We start from the raw sequence: 22,147 nt of genomic DNA on the forward strand, positions 1-22,147 counted from the left end.
AGGGGACTTGGGTCAGAACCAGAGCGCTGAGTGGATTTGTCCTAACTTGCATACCAATGATCACTTTAATAAAACCCTGGGGTCAGAATCAGAGCACTGAGGGATTTGCCCTAACTTCCATACAGGAGATCCCTTTAAGAGAGCCTGGGGTCAGTACCAGAGCATTTGAAGGCAATTACCCTGACTTCCATACCAGGGATCTTTAAGAGAGGCCTGGGGTCAGAATTAAAGCGCTGGATGGATTTGCCCTGACTTCCATGAGATCCCTTTAAGAAGAGCCTGGGGTCAGTACCAAAGCGCAGAGTGGATTTGCCCTAAATTCCATACCAATGATCCCTGTTATGAATGAGTCACCGTAGGAGGCAAAACCAAAAATACTAGCTAAGTCCAGAAAACCAGAGAAGTTGGCAGCTATCGGATTGCAGACCCCTGAACCTAACAACAACAACTAGCAGTAGCCGTGGGGGGTTCCTACGGTGCCCTAGACCCCTCAATCACAGCCGGAGAACTAAATAGCCTAAAGACAGAAAGGGAAATCTAAACTGCCCCAGAGCAGACCCCAAAGGAAAAGGCAGCCCCCAACATACAGTGGGGAAAAAAAGTATTTAGTCAGTCAGCAATAGTGCAAGTTCCACCACTTAAAAAGATGAGAGGCGTCTGTAATTTACATCATAGGTAGACCTCAACTATGGGAGACAAACTGAGAAAGAAAAATCCAGAAAATCACATTGTCTGTTTTTTTTTCATTTTATTTGCATATTATGGTGGAAAATAAGTATTTGGTCAGAAACAAGCAATCAAGATTTCTGGCTCTCACAGACCTGTAACTTCTTCTTTAAGAGTCTCCTCTTTCCTCCACTCATTACCTGTAGTATTGGCACCTGTTTAAACTTGTTATCAGTATAAAAAGACACCTGTGCACATCCTCAAACAGTCTGACTCCAAACTCCACTATGGTGAAGACCAAAGAGCTGTCAAAGGACACCAGAAACAAAATTGTAGCCCTGCACCAGGCTGGGAAGACTGAATCTGCAATAGCCAACCAGCTTGGAGTGAAGAAATCAACTGTGGGAGCAATAATTAGAAAATGGAAGACATACAAGACCACTGATAATCTCCCTCGATCTGGTGCTCCACGCAAAATCCCACCCCGTCGGGTCAGAATGATCACAAGAACGGTGAGCAAAAATCCCAGAAACACGCGGGGGGACCTAGTGAATGAACTGCAGAGAGCTGGGACCAATGTAACAAGGCCTACCATAAGTAACACACTACGCCACCATGGACTCAGATCCTGCAGTGCCAGACGTGTCCCACTGCTTAAGCCTGTACATGTCCGGGCCCGTCTGAAGTTTGCTAGAGAGCATTTGGATGATCCAGAGGAGTTTTGGGAGAATGTCCTATGGTCTGATGAAACCAAACTGGAACTGTTTGGTAGAAACACAACTTGTCGTGTTTGGAGGAAAAAGAATACTGAGTTGCATCCATCAAACACCATACCTACTGTAAAGCATGGTGGTGGAAACATCATGCTTTGGGGCTGTTTCTCTGCAAAGGGGCCAGGACGACTGATCCGGGTACATGAAAGAATGAATGGGGCCATGTATCGTGAGATTTTGAGTGCAAACCTCCTTCCATCAGCAAGGGCATTGAAGATGAAACGTGGCTGGGTCTTTCAACATGACAATGATCCAAAGCACACCGCCAGGGCAACGAAGGAGTGGCTTCGTAAGAAGCATTTCAAGGTCCTGGAGTGGCCTAGCCAGTCTCCAGATCTCAACCCTATAGAAAACCTTTGGAGGGAGTTGAAAGTCCGTGTTGCCAAGCGAAAAGCCAAAAACATCACTGCTCTAGAGGAGATCTGCATGGAGGAATGGGCCAACATACCAACAACAGTGTGTGGCAACCTTGTGAAGACTTACAGAAAACGTTTGACATCTGTCATTGCCAACAAAGGATATATCACAAAGTATTGAGATGAAATTTTGTTTCTGACCAAATACTTATTTTCCACCATAATATGCAAATAAAATGAAAAAAAAACCAGACAATGTGATTTTCTGGATTTTTTTTTCTCGGTTTGTCTCCCATAGTTGAGGTCTACCTATGATGTAAATTACAGACGCCTCTCATCTTTTTAAGTGGTGGAACTTGCACTATTGCTGACTGACTAAATACTTTTTTTCCCCACTGTATAATGACAGTGAAGCAAGATGAAAAAACACTCACACAGATAGAAAGATAGGCTGAGCAAATGATGGGGCCAAAGCTAACTAAATAGGACAGAATAGAAAAGCTGCTGTCTGCAATCCGCCAAAACAAGAGCCAACCGACTGATAGGGAAAAAAGCCCTGAAGACGCTAGGCTTCAAAAAGACTATATCAGTACTCAGGTATTTTCTGAAGACAGAGCAAAAGGAATTCAGCTCACCCCAGCAGGGAATGGCAGAAATCCAGAAAAACAAGGCAAAACAAAACCAAAACACAAATGCAAAAAGCAGAGCAGAAAACTTAGCTTTTGAGGAGCAGGAATTAGACTGGTCTCCTAGAATCCTTCAGGGAAATCACCAGCAAGGCAGAAGGGCGTCGGCTGCCTTATATCCAGCAGTTCCAGTCACCCAGTCATCATCATCCAGCTCAGGTGCTTGGTAATCAGCCTCACTACCTTCCTTCACCAGAAGAGGGAGTTCATCAGACCTCAATGGTGAAGGGGAAAATGAACTCACAACAGATCCCTTTAAGAGACCCTGGGGTCAGAACCATAGAGCTGAGTGGAACGGTCCTAACCTCCATACCGGGGATCCCTTTAAGAGAGGCCTGGGGTCAAAACCAAAGCGCTGGATGGATTTGCTCTGACTTCCATACCAATGATCCCTTTAAGAGGGAAGATGTGCCTACGGGATGGAGGATGTGTGATGTGTACATAGGCACGGGAGGGGGGGATTCATTTCTGTCATGTGCTCTCTGCTCCTTTCAGGGGGGCAGACAATGGCTGGGAGCTTATGTTCCCAGGGATGCTAGATTTCTCCCACCATGTCAGTGTCTGCTGAGGTGTTGTCAAGTGGGAAAACTGTTGGTCATAGCAACCAATCACAGCTCAGCTTCTTTTAACCAGCTCTGGTGAAATGAGAGATGCTTAGTGATTGGTTGCAAGGCAAACTGTTGCTCATAGCAACCAATCACAGCTCAGCTTCTTTTGAACAGCTCTTGTGAAATGAAAGATGCTTCGTGATTGGTTGGTGATACACACACACATTCATTTTTAAATATATAGATAACACCGTCCCTTATTACGTACCACCCTCTCTAGTTATATATGGTGCCGTCCCTTATTTTATAGCTTCCTCTGCTGTTATGTATAGTGCTGTCTCTTACATAGTGTATTCTTGTTAATTTTTGCTATTCACAGCACCCTCTTTTATTACATAGTACCATTTCTTTTTAGATATAAAATGACTGCTGATCGAGGAGCCGGTGACCAGACTACCAGTCCATCAGCTCCTCCATTAGAAAGGAAGCTTTCCCATGCTCCATCAGCCATCATTGCATTATACAGCTAACAAGACGGTATGTAATAAAAAACAGGGCTCTATATAATCCAATATGTAAGGGACGGTACTGTACAAGAGAGGGCACTGTGTAAGGAACAGCAATATAAATAATAAAGGAGACTATGTAATATATATATACATGTATGTGTGTGTGGCTATATATATATATGTGTGTGTATATACAGTATATATGTAGCTTTGACGCCATAAAAGGAAGGGGGCCCAGACACATTTCTTGCACAGGGGCCCTAAGCTGTCAGTGTCTGTCCCTGTGTGATCTGATCCTCCTTTATACGTGTTTGTTTGCAAATATTTCATTTTTTGCTTATGTATTTTGTATTATTTTGAATGAGTAATTTTACATGTATTTTCAATTAACATATCTATCTTTTGCTAATTCTTTGCCTGTGGGTAGGATAATATCTGTATCCACTGATCAGGGAAGAAATAAAAGAATTATATTGCAGAAGCTACTTTCTATCTGATTTCAGTGCCGAAGTTTTCCCTATATGTTGTTGACACATATCATTCTTCTTGGCACAGAGAAGACCATTAGGGTATGTGCACATGCTGTGGATTGGGGTGCGGATTTTGTAAAATCCGCAGGTAAATCTGCAGGTCAAAAGACCTGCGGTTTTACCTGCGGATTGCTCGTGGTTTTGCCCTGCGGTTTTTCATCTCCTCAATAGAGGAGATGGCAAACCGCAGCGGAATCCGCAGAAAGAATTGACATGTCAATTCTTTCTGCGGTTTCAAAACCGCAGGAAAACCACGCGGAAAATTTCCGCACCGTCTGCACTGCGGTTTTTTATTCCCATAGGGAATAATGGTACTGTACACCGCAGCAAAAACTGCTGTTGACCCGCAGCGGCCAAAACCGCTACGGAACCGCAGCAGAATCCGCAGCGTGTGCACACACCCTTATCGTCAAATCACAGATAAGTCGCACCCAAGACACACATGACTTGCGACCAGCGACAGAAAATCCAACACATCTGTAAACATTTACGCAATCTCCGTAGGTTGTATTTTGCAATGTGACACCATAAGGCCATGTACACACGATGCAGATTTCCAGCGGATCCGCAGCGGATTTTACCGCACAGAAACGCTGCATATCCGCATTGTGATGTACAGTAGCATGTTAATCAATAGAAAAAAAAACGCTGTGCAGACGCTGCGGATTTTTCTGCGCGGTTTTCTTGTGGTTCAAAATATGCTGCATGTCACTTCTTTTGTGCAGTTTTCCACCTGCTTCATTCTCCAAATCCGCAGGGGGAAATCCGCATAAAAACCGCAAGAAAACCGCAAAAAAGCAGGAAGAAATCCGCAGGAAAAATGCAGGTAATTTGACCTGCGGATTTCTTCAATTCTACGTGGAAAAATCCGCAGGGCAAAAAAGTACGTGTGCACTTAGCCTTAAGAAATCATTAGATGTGATGCCTCAAAGCAACTCCACGATCTTCATGTCACGTGACACATGTTGCTGTGTAGCGCTAACGCTGAGGTACGTTCGTATTATTTTACAAAAACTGCATCAAATACTCTTTGAAAATGCTTTTATTGTTTTCAGTGTGAGAACATGCCCATTGTTCAAAAGTGATTTTTGGATGTGAATTTTTCAATGAAAAAAGTCCATGTCACACCAAGTAATTGTATTACAGCCAAACACCACACTAGCCCTAAACCTATAGATCACACTGTGCTGTTTTATTTCTTATGTCAGTTCTTGAGGCAATTCTGCCTTAAAAAAAGCTTAAAAATTGTGCATTTTAATAGCAGGAATAAGCCTCTTACACAAAAACTGCATGGACAAAAAAAAAAACTTTAAAATTGCTCCAGGTTTATGAATCCAGTTTTTCTGTAAAAAAAATATCCTCATAAAAGACATTTACATGAAAATACCATTATGCGCCCCAAGAGTTTTTCATAAAACTATGATCTATGCAGCACAACACAAGCGCATATTATTATTATTATTATTATTATTATTATTATTATAGCGCCATTTATTCCATGGCATATGGCAGCTTTCATACGCGGGTTGTGGGGAGTTATGACATTGAACTTCGAGTTGGTAGCTGCAGACACATGTAAATCATCTTGACAATGGGATGCAGCTCATTTTACGTTAACCCTATATGTACCTTGGTATGTGGTAGAAAATATTATTTTCTGTAGACCACGCACAATTATACTTACACACCCTCAATACTGCTGTAGAAAGTTCTCAACCTGCATCTTGTAAATACTTCTCTAATAGAATCTCTATGAAGATTATTTACAAATCATCTCTGACACCGACACATTCTATCGCATTGATCCCAGTTTCCTTTCATTAGTTGCTTTGTCTGCATTGGTTGAAGTCAGGGAACGGTATAATCCCAACCAACAGCCTAAATCCATTATTTCTATAAGGCCTCCTTCACACTTCAGTTTTTTGCATCAGTTCAAATCCGCCAAAAAGTCAGGCAAGCGGATCCGTTCTCAACTGATGTGAACGGATGGCACAGGATCCGTTTTCAGACGGATCCTGAAAATGAGGAAATTTAAAGTAAACGCTGGCGAGAGAGAGAATGAGAGAGAGAGAGAGAGAGAATATTTTTTTTTTTTTGTCCGGCACCCAGAAAGAATTTCGGGTTAAATGAGTGTCTGGAGGATCCGCCAGAGAAAAAAACCTTACAAGCTCCGTTTTGAAAACGTTGAGGATGGTGACGGACAGCAACTTTTGGCGGATCCTCAAAAAAAATGGATGCAACGGACAGCAATCCGTCACAATCCGCCATTAATGGAAGTCAATGGGAGAAAAAAACGGATCCTCAAAAAAAAATTGAGGATCCATTTTTTTCAAAACCTGGCGGATTGTGACTGATTGTAAAAAACTGAAGTGTGAAAGAGGCCTAAAGCATCACAGGCAGCTTCCCAAACAAGGGAGGTGGTAGCAGCCAGTGCCCAGAGCTCCAGCATGGCCCTACATGGAGAGGGACCTACATTTTATCAATGAGCAGAGGGAACAACTGCTCAGCTCCAGGCTGAGGGCTGCAACCACACACTACTCATCTCAGAAGACTCCTAGGAGTGAGGAGAAGGCAGCTAATCTAGGAGATATGACGTCAGGAGGACCTCGGGGAGGAGGAGGTGTGGAGAGGAAGGATGAAGCAGAGCAGGGTTCTACACAGAGCAGGACACAGCCAGAGGGAGGCAGATCCCATCACTTGTGAGGAGTTCAGCACAGAAGTCTTCTCCAAGTCTCTGCTCTCTGTGATTTCGGGACTTTGTGGAGCCGCGAAATCAGTCCAGCTCAGAAGTTTCCTCCAGAGCTTTTGGTGACATCTGAGCTGATGAGGCCATCACGAAGGGTTGCCTCAGGACCCACCACTCTGTGGGCTCTGCTCCTGGTAGTCTTCTCTGGATATCTCCTGATAGAAGCTACTCCACAACTCAGCTACCACCGTCCTGCACAGAGGGGAAAGTAAGTGCTGCTCTTTCCACTGTATTGTTACTGAGGAACAAGGTATATAATGCCTCAGTCCTGGAGGTCTTAGTTTCTAAGTTCTGTATGGGTCCTGAATCTCACCTTTGTTTGAGGTTAAGATGTTAGAACTGTAGTCTATTTTATATTGCTGCCCAAAATGTAACCTAGGGCTAGATTGTTCAGGTAAATGACCTCACTAATGAGTTATAGACTACCTGCATAGAAACTGTTAGATATCTGACAGCACAAAGGTGTTTAATTCTGTTTAATAAGATGTATCCCAACTTTAGACACTTGTAGGCTATGTACAGGTAGGGTGCTCTCCTCTGTTTTACAAGCCAAGGTGGTCATTGACAGTAATAGGAGAGGAAGTAAGTACTTGTTCATGTGCACAGATGTTTCCATTGAAGTCTGTAGGTTTTACAAAACAGCCAAGAAAGCTCATTCTGTGAGTTTTTTTCTCTCCTACTTTTGTGCAGTTAGGTAAGGGACTTCACCTGTGGATGTGCCGAAAAAGTCTGGAACTTAATTTAACGTGAAAAAGACTATTATTTTTCTTGTGCAATCTAACCGATCTCTAAGGCTGTGTGCACACGCTGCGGAAAAGGTGCGGATTCATCCGCGCGGATTTTGTACAATCCGCAGGTGAAACCGCAGGTCAAAAGACCTGCGGTTTTACCTGCGGATTGCTCTGCGGTTTTGCCCTGCGGTTTTTCATCTCCTCAATGGAGGAGATGGCAAACCGCAGGAGAATCCGCAGAAAGAATTGACATGTCAATTCTTTCTGCGGATTGAAAACCGCAGATAATCCGCGCGGAAAATTCCGCACCGTCTGCACTGCGGTTTTTGATTCCCATAGGGAATCATTGTACTGTACACCGCAGCAGAAACTGCTGCGGGTCCGCAGCGGCCAAAACCGCTGCGGAACCGCAGCAAAATCCGCAGCGTGTGCACACAGCCTAATAATTCCTCATGCTTCCTATTGCAGACATTGAGCAGAAAAGGCAGCTCCATGGACAGATGTGCTGTCAAATATAAAGGTTCTGCAATAGGATGCGTGTATGTGAATATTGGGCTACACAAAGCAGATTGTACTGTCAGATCATCCTGAAGAATGAAGATGATTAGTGGTTGCTAGCACATTTGCCAGTTGGTGACCTCCCTGATCAGATCTCCTTCACATTATTTTTCCAGTTAATGATAATAGATGGTCATATTGTCCTGCTGATGAGTTATACTATTCCTCCAGACTAGCGTCTTATTGAAGGTTCACCAGATCTATTAAGAAGAGCAGTACATTTGACTGTAGAAAATGCTGGCGGTTAGGGGAACAATGGACTTGGTAAATTACTAATTGACTGATCTTCAATAGTCGTGTTTCACAATGACTTTACAATGTAAGAATGTAGAAATGATGTCTATTGTTCACTGGCTGATCTGCTTATTTTTGGTTCTTTTCCATAGAAACTGGTGCGCTTACATTGTGAACAAGAATGTTAGCTGCACTGTCATGGACGGGAGTGAGAGCTTTATCCAGACTCAGTACAGATGTAACTGGAACCAGATCCACTGTCAACCAACACTAGCGTAAGTGACCAGATCGTGGAATGGCTAATGACCAATTCAGCTGATTTAAAATGTCTCTAATAGATGATGACGCAAAATATTCACAAATAATCCGACAATGGTGCAACTAAAAGTGTAGAAGATACCAACTCCTGTGTGGAGAGTGCATTATGTAGCATTCTTAGTTCTGGTCTAAATACTGGAAGTTGTCAGTTACAGTAAAGACCTCAAGTTATGTATCATTCTCCTGTCCAAAGTTTATCACTTATAGCTATCAGGATCCTGACATGGTGGTCCTGCTACTAAGGTATCCATTGACCACAGAATCTTCACATGCACAGGAGATTCTCTTTAATTGAGGGTTATAACTTGCTACTTTATCTGTCATAAGTTCATAAATAATTATGTACAACTCTGTACATTCATCAGTCCTTGCCAGCCAGGGTACATTAGATTACCTTCCTAATTGTACATACTGGTTATTCCAACAAAAAGACCAATTCAACATAGACACTTTTAGAAGCTATTAAAATGGAGGACTTATGTTCTGGGTGGAGTAGTGTGATCATCAGTACAGTGCCTCCTAGTCCCTTATCTCTAGTAGTCAAAGGGTGGTGAAATTTGCACATGACATCTCTGCTTTGGGAACTAGAGAAATAGGGAAGGACTTTGAGTACACAGCTCTTGGTAGACGTTGAATTATGGTACTGTCACACTTAGCGATGCACCAGCGATCCCGACCAGCGATATGACGCGGTCAGGATCGCTGGTGCATCGCTAAGTGGTCGCTAGTGAGCTGCCACACAGACAGATATCACCAGCGACATCGCAGGGGTCGTGGGTCACTACTTACCTGTCAGACGAGGCGATCCTGACGTCCTCCCTTCCGCGTCCACGCGTCGCTTGTCTCCACAGCAGGAAGCTGACGACGAGAAACGGCCCAGGACGTTCTCGCGCGATCAGCGATAACCAGCGGGGGAGCGGTCGGAGGTAAGTATCAGACATAACGATATCGCTAGCAATATCGCTATAACGTCACAAAAACCAGTGATGTTATAGCGATATTGCTAGCGATATCACTTAGTGTGACAGGCCGTTTAGGAAGTAATATTCATCAGGTTTAATTACAACCAGAGTGAAAATATTTTTATAATATGAACTGTCCTAATTCATTGTTATACATTACAGGGTTTGTAGCATATTGTGCACAGCGTGTGTATGGGGCATGTAATATACTGTATACAGCGTAAGTACGGGGCATGTAATATACTGTATACAGCGTGAGTATGGGGCATGTAATATACTGTATACAGCGTAAGTACGGGGCATGTAATATACTGTATACAGCGTGAGTATGGGGCATGTAATATACTGTATACAGCGTAAAGTACGGGGCATGTAATATACTGTATACAGCGTGAGTATGGGGCATGTAATATACTGTATACAGCGTGAGTACGGGGCATGTAATATACTGTATACAGCGTGAGTACGGGGCATGTAATATACTGTATACAGCGTGAGTACGGGGCATGTAATATACTGTATACAGCGTGAGTACGGGGCATGTAATATACTGTATACAGCGTGAGTACGGGGCATGTAATATATTATCAAAGTATTGAAATGATTGATTAAATACAAATATAAATGCTTTGTTTTATTCTAAGTTCCCAAATGTCACTTGTATCTTTGATTGAAAATTGTGTGTGGCTTGTTAAGTGCATGCTGTATTCTAGACATGTTTTCTCCTGGAAGCATTGCTATGAGGAGAATATAGTGCTGCCTTAGACCGTAGCGCACAAATTGCACACTGATCTATCAGCAGCGTCAGACTGGAGCACCTTGGGCCCGCCAGAGAAATTCATTCTTGGGGCCCACTATGTAGCTGCATAGAAATAAATACAAGACCACCAATTGTGTGGGAAAACGCGCTAATATCAGGGTATAATACAAGGTAGTATATGTCTTAATTATGTAGCAGGGGTTGGGGTAGCCCCCTCATAGAATATAAAGTAGCCCCCTCATAGAATATAATGTAGCGCCCCTCATGGAATATAATGCAGTCCACCTTATAGAATGTAATGCAGCACCCCACAAAATATAATGCAACCCCTAATAAGGTATAATGTAGCACCCTCATATGGTATAAGCAGCCCTCCTCATATAATATAATGCAACCCCTCCACAGAATATAATGTAGCCCCCTCAGAGTACAATGCAACCCCCTCATAAGGCAGCCCCCATAGAATATACTGTAGCCCCCTCATAGGGCATAATGCAGCCCCCCTCATATAGTATGGTGTAGCCCCCTGACAGTATGATGTAGCCCCCTGACAGAATAATGCAGCCCCCTCACAGAATATAATGTAGCCCCCTCATAAAGTATAACACAGGCCACTCATAGGGTAAAATGCAGCCTCCTCATAGGGTATAATGCAGTCCTCGTCCACCTCCATCATTGTTCTCCCCCTCCACTCCCATCATTGTTCTCATCACCACCTTCATCAATGCCTTCTCACCCACCACCCCTATCATTGCCCTTTCCACCACCTCCATCATTGCCTCGTCCTTTCCACCACTACCATAATTGTCCTTTCCACCACAACCATCATTGCTTTCTTCCCCACCACCCCCATCATTTCCCATTCCAACACCTCCATCATTGCCTCCCACCCCACCACCATCATTGTCCTTTCCACCACAACCATCAATGCCTTCTCCCCCGCCACCCCATCATTGCCATTCCACCACCTCCATTATTGCTTCCTCCCCCACCACCCCATCGTTCTTTCCACCACCACCAGCATTGCCTTCTCCCCAACGACCCCTATCACTGCTCTCTCCATCACCCACATCATTGCCAACCTCCACTACACACACACCCAGCAACACTCTCACACACAGCACACCACACAGAACTGCACCACTCTCTCTCTCTCACACACACACACACACACACACAAAGCACCGCACAGCACGGAGGCAGACAGACACACACAGCACCACTCGCCTCTCGGCACGTTCCCTGAAGCCGCAGCACATCCCAGCAGCTTTCTCTCAGAAACAGCCGCGCTGAATGATGACGCCATTCAGCTGCACTGTGTCAGACAGGAAATGCCGGACAGGAAGCAGGACAGCATCGGATCCCTGCAGCTCCGCTCTGCTGGCAAGCTGCAAGGATTGCTCCCTGCCCGGCGATTGCCCTCAGAGCTAGCCGCCCTGCAGGGGCCCACCTCCGGGGTACATCACATGTGGTTTGTCCGCTCCTGCGGACATTGTTAGCCTCAGCCTGCGGCTAACACTGCCCACTATTAAAATGAAATGGTATTCAGTCCTCTCCTCGCTACGGGGGCATGGTGAAGTGTGAATATTTATTTCACTTTAGAAGCCGGGAAATTCTCCTGTCTCCATCTGCTGCTCCGCTGGCACTGGGAGAGCCCCCCTGACTCAGGGGCCCTATAGCAGCAGGGTGTGTCGCTGTTAGCGACACACCACTGGCTGAGGGCCCCTGTAGCAGTGGGGGGCCCTAGGCAGCTGCTGGTCAGTATACCAGCAGGTGTCAGTGCCTGGGTCCACCGGAGAATCCTCCGGTTCTCCGGTGAGCCAGTCCGACCCTGTCTATAAGTATTATTGCTTGTATTCACATACTTACTTTGTAGTTGGGAGGTAACTTATTACTTCCATTATGATGTTTAAATGTGAAAGCATTTTTCTTTTTGTGTTTTGTTAGTCACTAACTTTAAATATTGCTTTTGTACAGTTTTTTTGTATAGGCTTCTGTACAATTAATGGTCCCAAAAATCCTTGTAGAAATAGGCAGTTATTGATGGTTGCTATCTGGAGACAAGGAGAATATAGAAATATAGAAACGTCTGAATATAATATTAACCTGTTTCACATAAGATGACTGTTCAGGGAATTCTGTTTCCAGGTGATGTTTGTTGTGGACGAAATTCTTTTTCAACAGAAATTCTTAACCGTCCCAAAATAAGTTTAACAACTGGATATGCTCGCCCTGCGGTACACACCAATCTGTAATACTACTAGCAGCTGTATTATTTCCAAAGTTCAGGAAATGGTTAACATTGAATATGAATGCAGTCTCAGTCTCACCACTTTGGCATTCTACAAGATATGTCTTCTGTTCTGTGGATCTGGAGGGCACAAGTCTCATATGGTCCTTTTTAAACACTCTTACAACATACTTGAAGGAGAAGAGCCTGGGAGTCTTGTGAATCCTGCTCTCTGATTACTGGCTCTGCTGGATTGAGCAATGCGATAATACACAGCAAGCTATGCGTTAACCTACATTCATGCTCATAGAAATTCAACATCATGAAAGCCCCTCTCTATGGTAATTAGTGGGGGTTGTCTGTGTTTACCATAGACAGAAAAGTAAATTTACAAACACTTTACAGCCCTCATCAAGCAGGCCCCATAAGCCATTGATGAACTTCAGTACAAGCACGGTGTGTAATCCACATACTTCCCAAACAAGACCCTCCATTAATCAATTACCAGCTTTTCCTTAATTTTTCTTTCCCTCTGTTTTCAGTGTTTCCATCTGGAGGAAATTAAACCCACGTTCCATACCTACCCACGTTGTTAGGGAGCCATATTTCATACCTACACATACTGTTAGGGAGCCAAATCCCATACCTACACACACTGTTAGGGAGCGTCATCCCATACCTACACAATGTTAGGGAGCCATATCCCATACCTACACACACTGTTAGGGAGCGACATCCCAAACCTACACAATGTTAGGGAGCGACATCCCAAACCTACATACGTTGTTAGGGAGCCATATCCCATACTTGCACACACTGTTAAGAAGCGACATCCCATACCTACACAATGTTAGGGAGACATTTCCCATACCTACACACACTGTTAGGGAGCGACATCCCATACCTACACAATGTTAGGGAGACATTTCCCATACCTACACACACTGTTAGGCTAAGTGCACACGTACCGGAACTCTCGCAGAAATTACCGCGAGAGTTCCGGAATTCCAGTCCGCGGGAAAACCGCATTTTAAATTCCCGCGATTTTCCTGCAGAAAAACTAGCATTTTGCAAGCGTATTTAGCTTGCAAAATGCTAGCGTTCTCCAAGCGATCTGTAGCATCGATGGGAGAACTGATTGACAGATTGGTCACACTCGTCAAACATAGTGTTTGACGAGTGTGACCAACTTTTTACTACTGAGGCCGACTATGCGGCATCAATAGTAAAAGATAGAATGTAAAAAAAAATAAAAAATGGTGTTATTCTCACCCTCCGACGTCCCGCGCATCCGTTCCCAGTAATCCTTTGCGAAAATGCCCGCGACGTCCGTTCTCGCGGGATCACGATGTCGCGAGAACGGACGCCATCGCGGGCATTTTCGCAAAGGACTACTGGGAACGGGAGCGTGAAGAGAAGCGGAAAGACTGCGCGGGACGTCGGAGGGTGAGAATAACAATATTTTTTATTTTTAAATTCTATTTTTTACAGGGATATGGTACCCAAAGCCCGGAGGACAGTCTCCTCTCCTCCGGACCGTGGGTACCATCCGCAGATGTTCTGCTTACTTTCCGCATGGTGTGCACAGCCACATGCGGGAAGTAAGCGGAACAATGCATTCCTATGGGTGCGGGATCGCCGCGATTCCGCAAATTAATGAGCATGCTGCGGTTTTTACCGCAAAGCGATTCTGCCGCGGTAAAAACCGCAGCATTAGCAGAGCATTGCGGAATCCCATAGGAATGCATGGGATGCTTATTTTTCGCGTTTTCGTGGCAAAATCGCGCGGTTAAAACAGCCGCGGAAACGCGAAAAAAACGCCACGTGTGAACTCAGCCTTAGGGAGCGACATCCCATACCTACACAATGTTAGGGAGACATATCCCATACCTACACACCTACACACCTACACACACTGTTAGGGAGCGACATCCCATACCTACACAATGTTAGGGAGACATATCCTATACCTACACACACTGTTAGAGAGCGACATCCCAAACCTATGTGGTGTTTGCAGGTACGCAGGATGCAGTGACGAGTCGCGAGACAATTTGGTGCTTTCTATAATAACGTTTATAAGACTAGAGGGAACTTTCCTCAGTCACGGCCTGATCACCAAAAGGGGTAACACGGGTTGCCCTCGCAGGGGCTCTATACAAGCAAACCCAAACGGGTGGAACACGACTACTTCCGGCAATAGCCGGTCACTATAGGGCCGCGGTATGGCCGACTACGGGTTCTTAAATATATAGTCAACTTAGCCGTCCAGACGTCCCTCGCCGCTCGGGATGGTGGTCTTTCGGGGTAGTAGTTTCTGGGCCCAGTTGCTGAGGCGTTGACGAAGTCTTTGCGCCCTCCGGCGCGCTGATGACACTGGAGCCCCACAGTCCCCGGCGGAGTCCTTGGACGGATGGGCCGCAGCCCCCCTGGACTGGGGCAAGCGGCAGCGATGTGTGGTGGCGAATGACAGGCCACCTGCGCAGCTAACGGTTGCGACGTGGAGTCCGCGGTCAGCAGAGGCCCGACCCCTGCTGCGGACCGGAGCGGGACAGTGGTGGCCACCGACGGCACTGGGCTTGCCGTGACCACGAGTGAGGGCAGAGCGGCTGCGGGCAGCGGGAGACAGGCCACAGCCGCGGGCTGGAGTGAGGCGGCAGTGGCCGCTGGTGTTCGCGGGCAGGCCGCAGCCACGGGCAGGAGCGAGGCGGCAACGGCCGCTGGTGGCCACGGGCAGGCCGCAGCCGCGGGCAGGAGCAAGGCGGCAACGGCTGCTGGTGGCCACGGGCAGGCCGCAGCCGCGGGTAGGAGCGAGGCGGCAACGGCCGCTGGTGGCCGCTGGCAGGCCGCAGCCGTGGGTTGGAGGAAGGCGGCGGCCGCTGGTCGACGTGGGGCAGTGGTTCTCGGACGGTTGTCTCGGCCAGGGGAAGTATCTCTCCTGTCTCTGGCCTCCTTCCTGGCTCTGGTGAGTCGCTTTGGCTCTCAGTCTCTCCCACGATCTCCTGCTCCTTCTGTCTCGTTTTGCTGACTCATCGTCCCGGGAATTCCCCGCCTCCTTTATACTGGACCCTCCTCCAGCCCATCTGTCTGTCACAACGGTCCATCCCCGAACTCTGTCCCCCGGAAACAGTTTCCCCCGGAACCCAGGTGACGGTCCCCTGGGTTCCAACCCGGACACTTGACGGGGACCCTCTCTCCCACACCTACACAATGTTAGGGAGCGACATCCCAAACCTACATACATTGTTAGGGAGCCGTATCCCATACTTACACACACTGTTAGGGAGCCACATCCCATACTTACACACACTGTTAGGGAGCCACATCCCATACCTACACACTGTTAGGGAGCCACATTCCATACCTACACACTGTTAGGGAGCCACATTCCATACCTACACACTGTTAGGGAGCCATATTCCATACCTACACACTTTTAGGAAGCCATATCCCATATCTACACACTCTGTTAGGAAGCCATATCCCATATCTACACACGCTTTTATGGAGCCACATACCATACCTGCACACACTGCTAGGGAGCAACATCCCATACCTACACATGCTGTTATGGAGCCATATCCTGTACGTACACTCATTGTTGGGGAGCAACATCCCTTACCTACACACTGTTAGGGAGCCATATCCCGTACCGTACGTACACTCATTGTTGGGGAGCAACATCCCTTACCTACACATGCTGTTCGGAAGCCTCTTCCGATACCTACACAATGTTAGGGAGCCACATCCCATACCTACATAAATTGCTAGGGAGCCACATCCCATATCTACACACACTGGTAGGGAGCCACATCCCATATCTACACTCATTGTTAGGGAGCCACATCCCATACCTCCACATGCTGTTGGTGAGCTGGAATCGATGTTATGGATTTTTTCTTTGTTCACTGACTATTCTGTATCGCCGTAACTGTGTTTCGACACACCATCTTTATCAATATTTTGCTTGTTTTTTACTAAACCTGTACATTATATCTGCAGCACAATCGTCAGAGTAGTTGTCCCCAGCTCTGTTATCATAGTTCACACTGACCTGTGCGATAAGCCTCAATTAAAGACCCATTTTCACTTGCCAATTATCATCCTGATTCCTTCTTTTCTGAGCAATCATGATAATACCTGGTCACTCTTACTAAAAGAATCATATATGCACCGCGAAACACACCCTTCTAAACCTGGCCAAAGGCAAAAACTTTTATATCCATTGACTCACAGGTGACGTTTCCTGATTGGAGATGTTAACTTTCCACAACTTCTCCATCTGGACCAAACCTATATGATAACTTCTTTCAGCTATTACTGCAAAGTTTTGTAGAATTTTTCATTGATGAAGTACATAGAGGAAGGTGCAAAAGTTCCCCAAGGTGGAGGTGTATGTATGTACTCCGAGTGACCATAGTTTTGAGGAACTCCCTGTGAATGAGGCCAATAACATGTAAGCATTGTATGGCAGGAATATCAGGACCCTTAATTTCAATATATGTCAGGAACACCGCACTACACTCGCTCACTGAGCCAGTGTGCATGTCCTGAGTACAAAAACTGTGCACAAAGATACCTGTGGAGCAGGACAGTAGAGGTGATGATGCGTGCTTCAGACTATCAGGACCTGAAGCACGTGACTGCTGGGGGCGTGGCCTAAGCTCCACAGAGCTAGGAGCTGCAGGGAAACTCCTAGAAAGGTAACTACGGGACAAGTTACCAAGAGGCATAGACAGGGCCGGAAACCAGATCAAGCCGGGGTCAATGCACGAGATAGCAGGACAGTACCAAAGGGTTAGACAGAGCGGATAGTCAGGACGTAGCAATAGATCAGAAAACCAGAACGTGCAATAGACGGTACAATAGGGGCAAACGGTAGCGGAGTAACAATAGCCAAGCCAGGAGGTCAGAACCAGAGAAGACAACAGTACCTAAAGCGTGAGACGGAGTTCAGAGTGAGGGGACAGGCCGGGTCATACACGGGAATCAAACAAGCAATGCAGTAAACGCACACCAGGGGGGTCGGTCAGACACACAGCCAGAATAACAGTATAGCTGACAGAGAATGCTAGTCTGGAGTGAGTATAAATACCCCTCCCAGATCCAAAGAGAGGCCGGCAAAAGTTAACCCTGTGAGAACAGGACATTAACCATGTCCTAACCATGACAGTACCCCCCTCTTAATGGGGGGCCACTGGATGCCCAGGTTTCTCAGGGTATCTGGCATGAAAAGCCCGCACCAGTCGATCAGCGTGCACCGAACTGGCCGAAACTCACGACCGATCCTCAACGGAATATCCCTTCCAATGGATAAGGTGCTGAAGTCTCTGGCGTACCCACCGCGAATCAACGATGCGCCCTACTTCGTACTCCAGTTGACCCTCTACCAACACTGGTGGAGCCACAGATGAGGGATCTTCTCTAACTGTCCCCACAGGTTTTAATGGGGACCTGTGGAAGACGTTAGAGATTTTGAAGGAGGTGGGCAACTGTAATCTGTATGCCACCGAGTTGATCACCTCTACAATTTTGTATGGGCCAAAAAATTTGGGGCCCAACTTCATAGAGGGTATTTTAAGTTTGATGTTACGGGTGAACAACCAGACTTTTTCCCCCACTGTCAACACAGGAACCACCCCCCTCCTCCTGTCTGCAAAATGTTTGAACTTCTTCTGGGCTTTGGACATGTTCCCCTGCACCTCCTTCCAGAGGGTTTTTAATTGTTGTACCATCCCCTTGGCACCAGGGCAATCCGAATCCATACGGGAAAATTCCCCAAACTGCGGAACAAACCCATAATTGACCTGAAAGGGAGACTTTTCGGTAGACTGATTAATCCGACAGTTGAATGCAAATTCTGCCATGGGTAATACCTCACACCAGTCTTCCTGTCTGGAGGAGGCCAGGCATTTCAGAATCTGCTCCAATGACTGGTTGGTGCGTTCAGTTTGTCCGTTGGATTCCGGGTGATAGGCAGAGGAGAATGACAACGTGACCCCCAACTTCATACAAAACGCTCTCCAAAACCTGGCCACAAATTGCACACCCCTGTCCGACACCACGTTCACAGGCACTCCATGCAGTCGAACAATGTGCTGTATAAACAAGCGGGCCAAAGTTTCAGCAGATGGTAATGCAGGTAATGGCACAAAGTGGGCTTGCTTAAAAAATCTATCAACCACTACCCATACCACTGACTTGCCGTTGGAAGGTGGAAGATTAGTGATAAAGTCCATGGACAGGTGTGTCCATGGTTTATCCGGAAATGACAAAGGCTCCAATTCCCCGGCCGGCCAGACTTGAGAGCTTTTAGAGCGTGCGCACACCCCACAAGTATTCACAAAGCTTTTTATATCAGAACCCATAGAGGGCCACCAAAAACCCCTAGCTACTGCCCCCCGGGTAGCTGCAATACCAGGGTGTACACTTAACACAGAATTATGAAATTCTTGAACGAGTGTGGGACGGAATTGTTTGGGTACAAACAATTTACCTGGGGGTTTATTCCTGGGAGCTTGTGCTTGTGCTTCCAGAATCTCTCTCTCTGTAACTCAGAGGAGATTTCGGCTACAACCACTCCCGGTTGAAGAATGGAGGAAGGAGGTTCTGGAGGGGACACAGAATCAAAACTTTGGGATAAGGCATCCGCCTTAACATTTTTAGACCCTGGTCGGAACGTGATGGTAAAATGAAATCGAGAAAAAAAAAGTGCCCACCGAGCCTGTCTGGGGGTCAATCTCTTAGCAGACTCGATATAGGCCAGGTTTTTATGATCAGTGATGACCGTAATGGGATGAGCGGCCTCCTCCAAAAAATGCCTCCATTCTTCGAAGGCCAATTTAACCGCTAACAATTCCCTGTTACCGACATCATAGTTTCTCTCGGCCGAAGAGAACTTCTTAGAAAAAAAGGCACAGGGTTTGAGGTTAGTCAGGGTAGAGGGTCCCTGTGACAATACTGCCCCCACCCCCACCTCCGAAGCGTCGACCTCGACGATAAAAGGTCTTGACGAATCGGGTTGTACCAACACAGGCGCTGTAGTAAAACACTTCTTTATTGCCAGGAAGGAATTTTTTGCGGCCACGGACCAATTTTTTACATCTGCCCCTTTAAGAGTGAGGTCCGTTAAGGGTTTCACCACCTGCGAAAACCCTTTAATGAACTTCCTATAATAATTAGCGAAGCCCAGAAATCGCTGCAACCCTTCAGGTCATCAGGCTGCACTCAATCTGTAATGGCCTGAACCTTCCTTGGATCCATGCGGAATCCCTCCCCGGATACAATTACACCCAGAAAAGATAGTTCTTGCATAAAAAATTAGCACTTCTCCAGCTTAGCATACAAATGGTTCTCCCGGAGTCTCATAAGATCCGTACGCAGATGGTGCAAGTGTGACTGACTGTCCTCAGAGTAAATCAAGATGTCATCCAGGTAAATGACTACGTAACGTCCAATCAAGTCAGAAAAAGCAACATTAATAAAGTTCTGAAGAACCGCAGGAGTGTTAGTGAGGCCGAAGGGCATAACCAGGTTTTCAAACAGCCCCTCAGTTGTCAGGAAAGCTGTTTTCCATTCGTCCCCCTCCCGGATCCTTATAAGGTTATAAGCCCCTCGTAGATCGAGCTTAGAAAACCATTTGGTCCCCGTGAGTTGATTGCATAGATCAGGAATCAACGGGAGAGGGTACGTGTTCTTAACAGTAATTTTGTTCCGTTCTCGAAAGTCAAGGCACGGTCGCAACCCACCATCTTTTTTCTTTACAAAGAAAAACCCTGCTGCAATGGGTGAGACCGAGGGCCGAATATGCCCCTTGCGAAGGCTTTCTTTAATGTACTCTTTCATAGCTTGGCGCTCTGGCCCAGACAAACTAAACAAATGAGCCTTGGGTAATTTGGCTCCAGGTACTAAATCGATAGCACAATCATATGGTCTATGTGGTGGGAGCGCCTCAGCCTCACTTTCGGAAAGCACATCTTTAAAGTCTCTCAGGTACTCCAGAATACCCTCCAGACCAACAGATGACACAGATACAGATTTTATCGGATTGACCAAAGGAACCGGGTTACAACACAGACCAATATCATTACATCTCCATCGGGTGATCTCCCCCTTCACCCAATCAATAAGAGGATTGTGGCATTGCAACCAGGGCATTCCCAGTACCAGTCCTGCAGGCAGATTATTCATAATGAAACAACTTAAATTTTCCACATGAGTGGAACCCACTTTCATAGAAAAAACTTCAGACATAAAACAAATTCCATCCTGGGTAAGAGGGGATGAATCCACAGCCAAAATTTTAACAGGGTCTTTTAACCTGACTGTCCCTATCTTATTAAGAGTCACAACTTGGGCATCAATCAGATTAATGGAGGAACCACAGTCAACAAAGGCGGTGGTCATAACAGGACCTCCAGCAAGTTCCAATTCAACCTGGAGCACCATTTTTATACGTGAGAAAAAATGTACCTGAGAGTCTGGACAACCTCCTCGATTGTTGCCCAGACTCAGTCGTTTCTCTGGTTTCTCTGAAGAAGGGCAGGAGGGGCAATTCCTTTTCCAATGTCCAGAGGCTCCACAGTAAAAGCATAGTAGGTTGTCTACGGTGCCTTCTCTCTTTCTCCTTAACCGAGACTGACCCAACCTCCATGGGCTCAGATACAGGTGCAGTGTCACACAATTTGGGGTACAAGGGAGACTCTTGTTGCATCATTCCTCTAGCACGGAGTCTCCGGTACATACGGACCGCCTGCATCATGGCGTCCTCCAGGGTATCAGGAGGCGGATGTAATGCCAGAGCATCCTGCAGACGGTCAGACAGGCCCCTGCGAAACAACCCCCTCAGGGCGGCATCATTCCAGGATACTTCGGACGTCCAACATCTAAACTCCGAGCAGAACCATTCAGCAAAGTGCCTCCCCTGTGTCACACTCTTCACCATATCCTCTGCCAGACGCACTCTATCAGGCTCATCATAAATGTGCCCCAGAGCCACAAAGAACAAATTCACAGACATACGTTCAGGAGCAGAGGAAGAGAGAGAGAAAGCCCATGCCTGTGGAGCCCCCCAAATTAGGGAAATAATGACACCCACCCTCTGGAACTCATTCCCGGAGGAGTGGGGCCTTAGAGAAAAAAAAAAGCTTTCATCCTTCTCTGAAAGACCTGAACTCCTTTTTATCCCCTGAGAAAAGGTCTGGCAATTTGACCGCAGATTCGAGGATGCTAATGACACATCTCTACCCCCAGAACTAGAAGCCCCTGCATCGACAGCCCCCTGCACAGTAACCACCAACTGTTGCTGGGTAAGGGCCATCGTGCGCTGTTTCACATTGAGTTTATGGAACATGTGGGTCAGGTGCTTGACCTGATCAGCCAAAACTTGTATGTGATCCATGAGGATAACACACTTTTTTTTTTTTCCTTTAGAGAGAAAAAAAAAAAAGATCTGAAACGGTCAGCTATAATGTCAGGAACACCGCACTACACTCGCTCACTGAGCCAGTGCGCATGTCCTGAGTACAAAAACTGTGCACA

The 22,147-nt window shown here is 46.3% G+C and overlaps 1 protein-coding gene across 1 annotated transcript in view; it reads left to right on the forward strand.

Moving 5' to 3' along the window:
* Nucleotides 1-6,686: 6,686 nt before the first annotated feature.
* Nucleotides 6,687-22,147, forward strand: part of EMILIN2 (elastin microfibril interfacer 2) — a 91,773-nt gene continuing 76,312 nt past the window's right edge. Inside the window, exons 1-2 of the mRNA XM_073550887.1 lie at nt 6,687-7,022; nt 8,490-8,612. Coding sequence (XP_073406988.1) covers nt 6,892-7,022; nt 8,490-8,612 — 254 coding nt within the window. The 5' untranslated portion in view covers nt 6,687-6,891. The remainder of the gene's footprint in view (nt 7,023-8,489; nt 8,613-22,147) is intronic.

This window comes from Dendrobates tinctorius, unplaced genomic scaffold (assembly GCF_039654945.1).
Source record: "Dendrobates tinctorius isolate UK_male_01 unplaced genomic scaffold, ASM3965494v1 ptg000171l, whole genome shotgun sequence".
NCBI classification, from domain to species: Eukaryota; Metazoa; Chordata; class Amphibia; order Anura; family Dendrobatidae; genus Dendrobates; species Dendrobates tinctorius.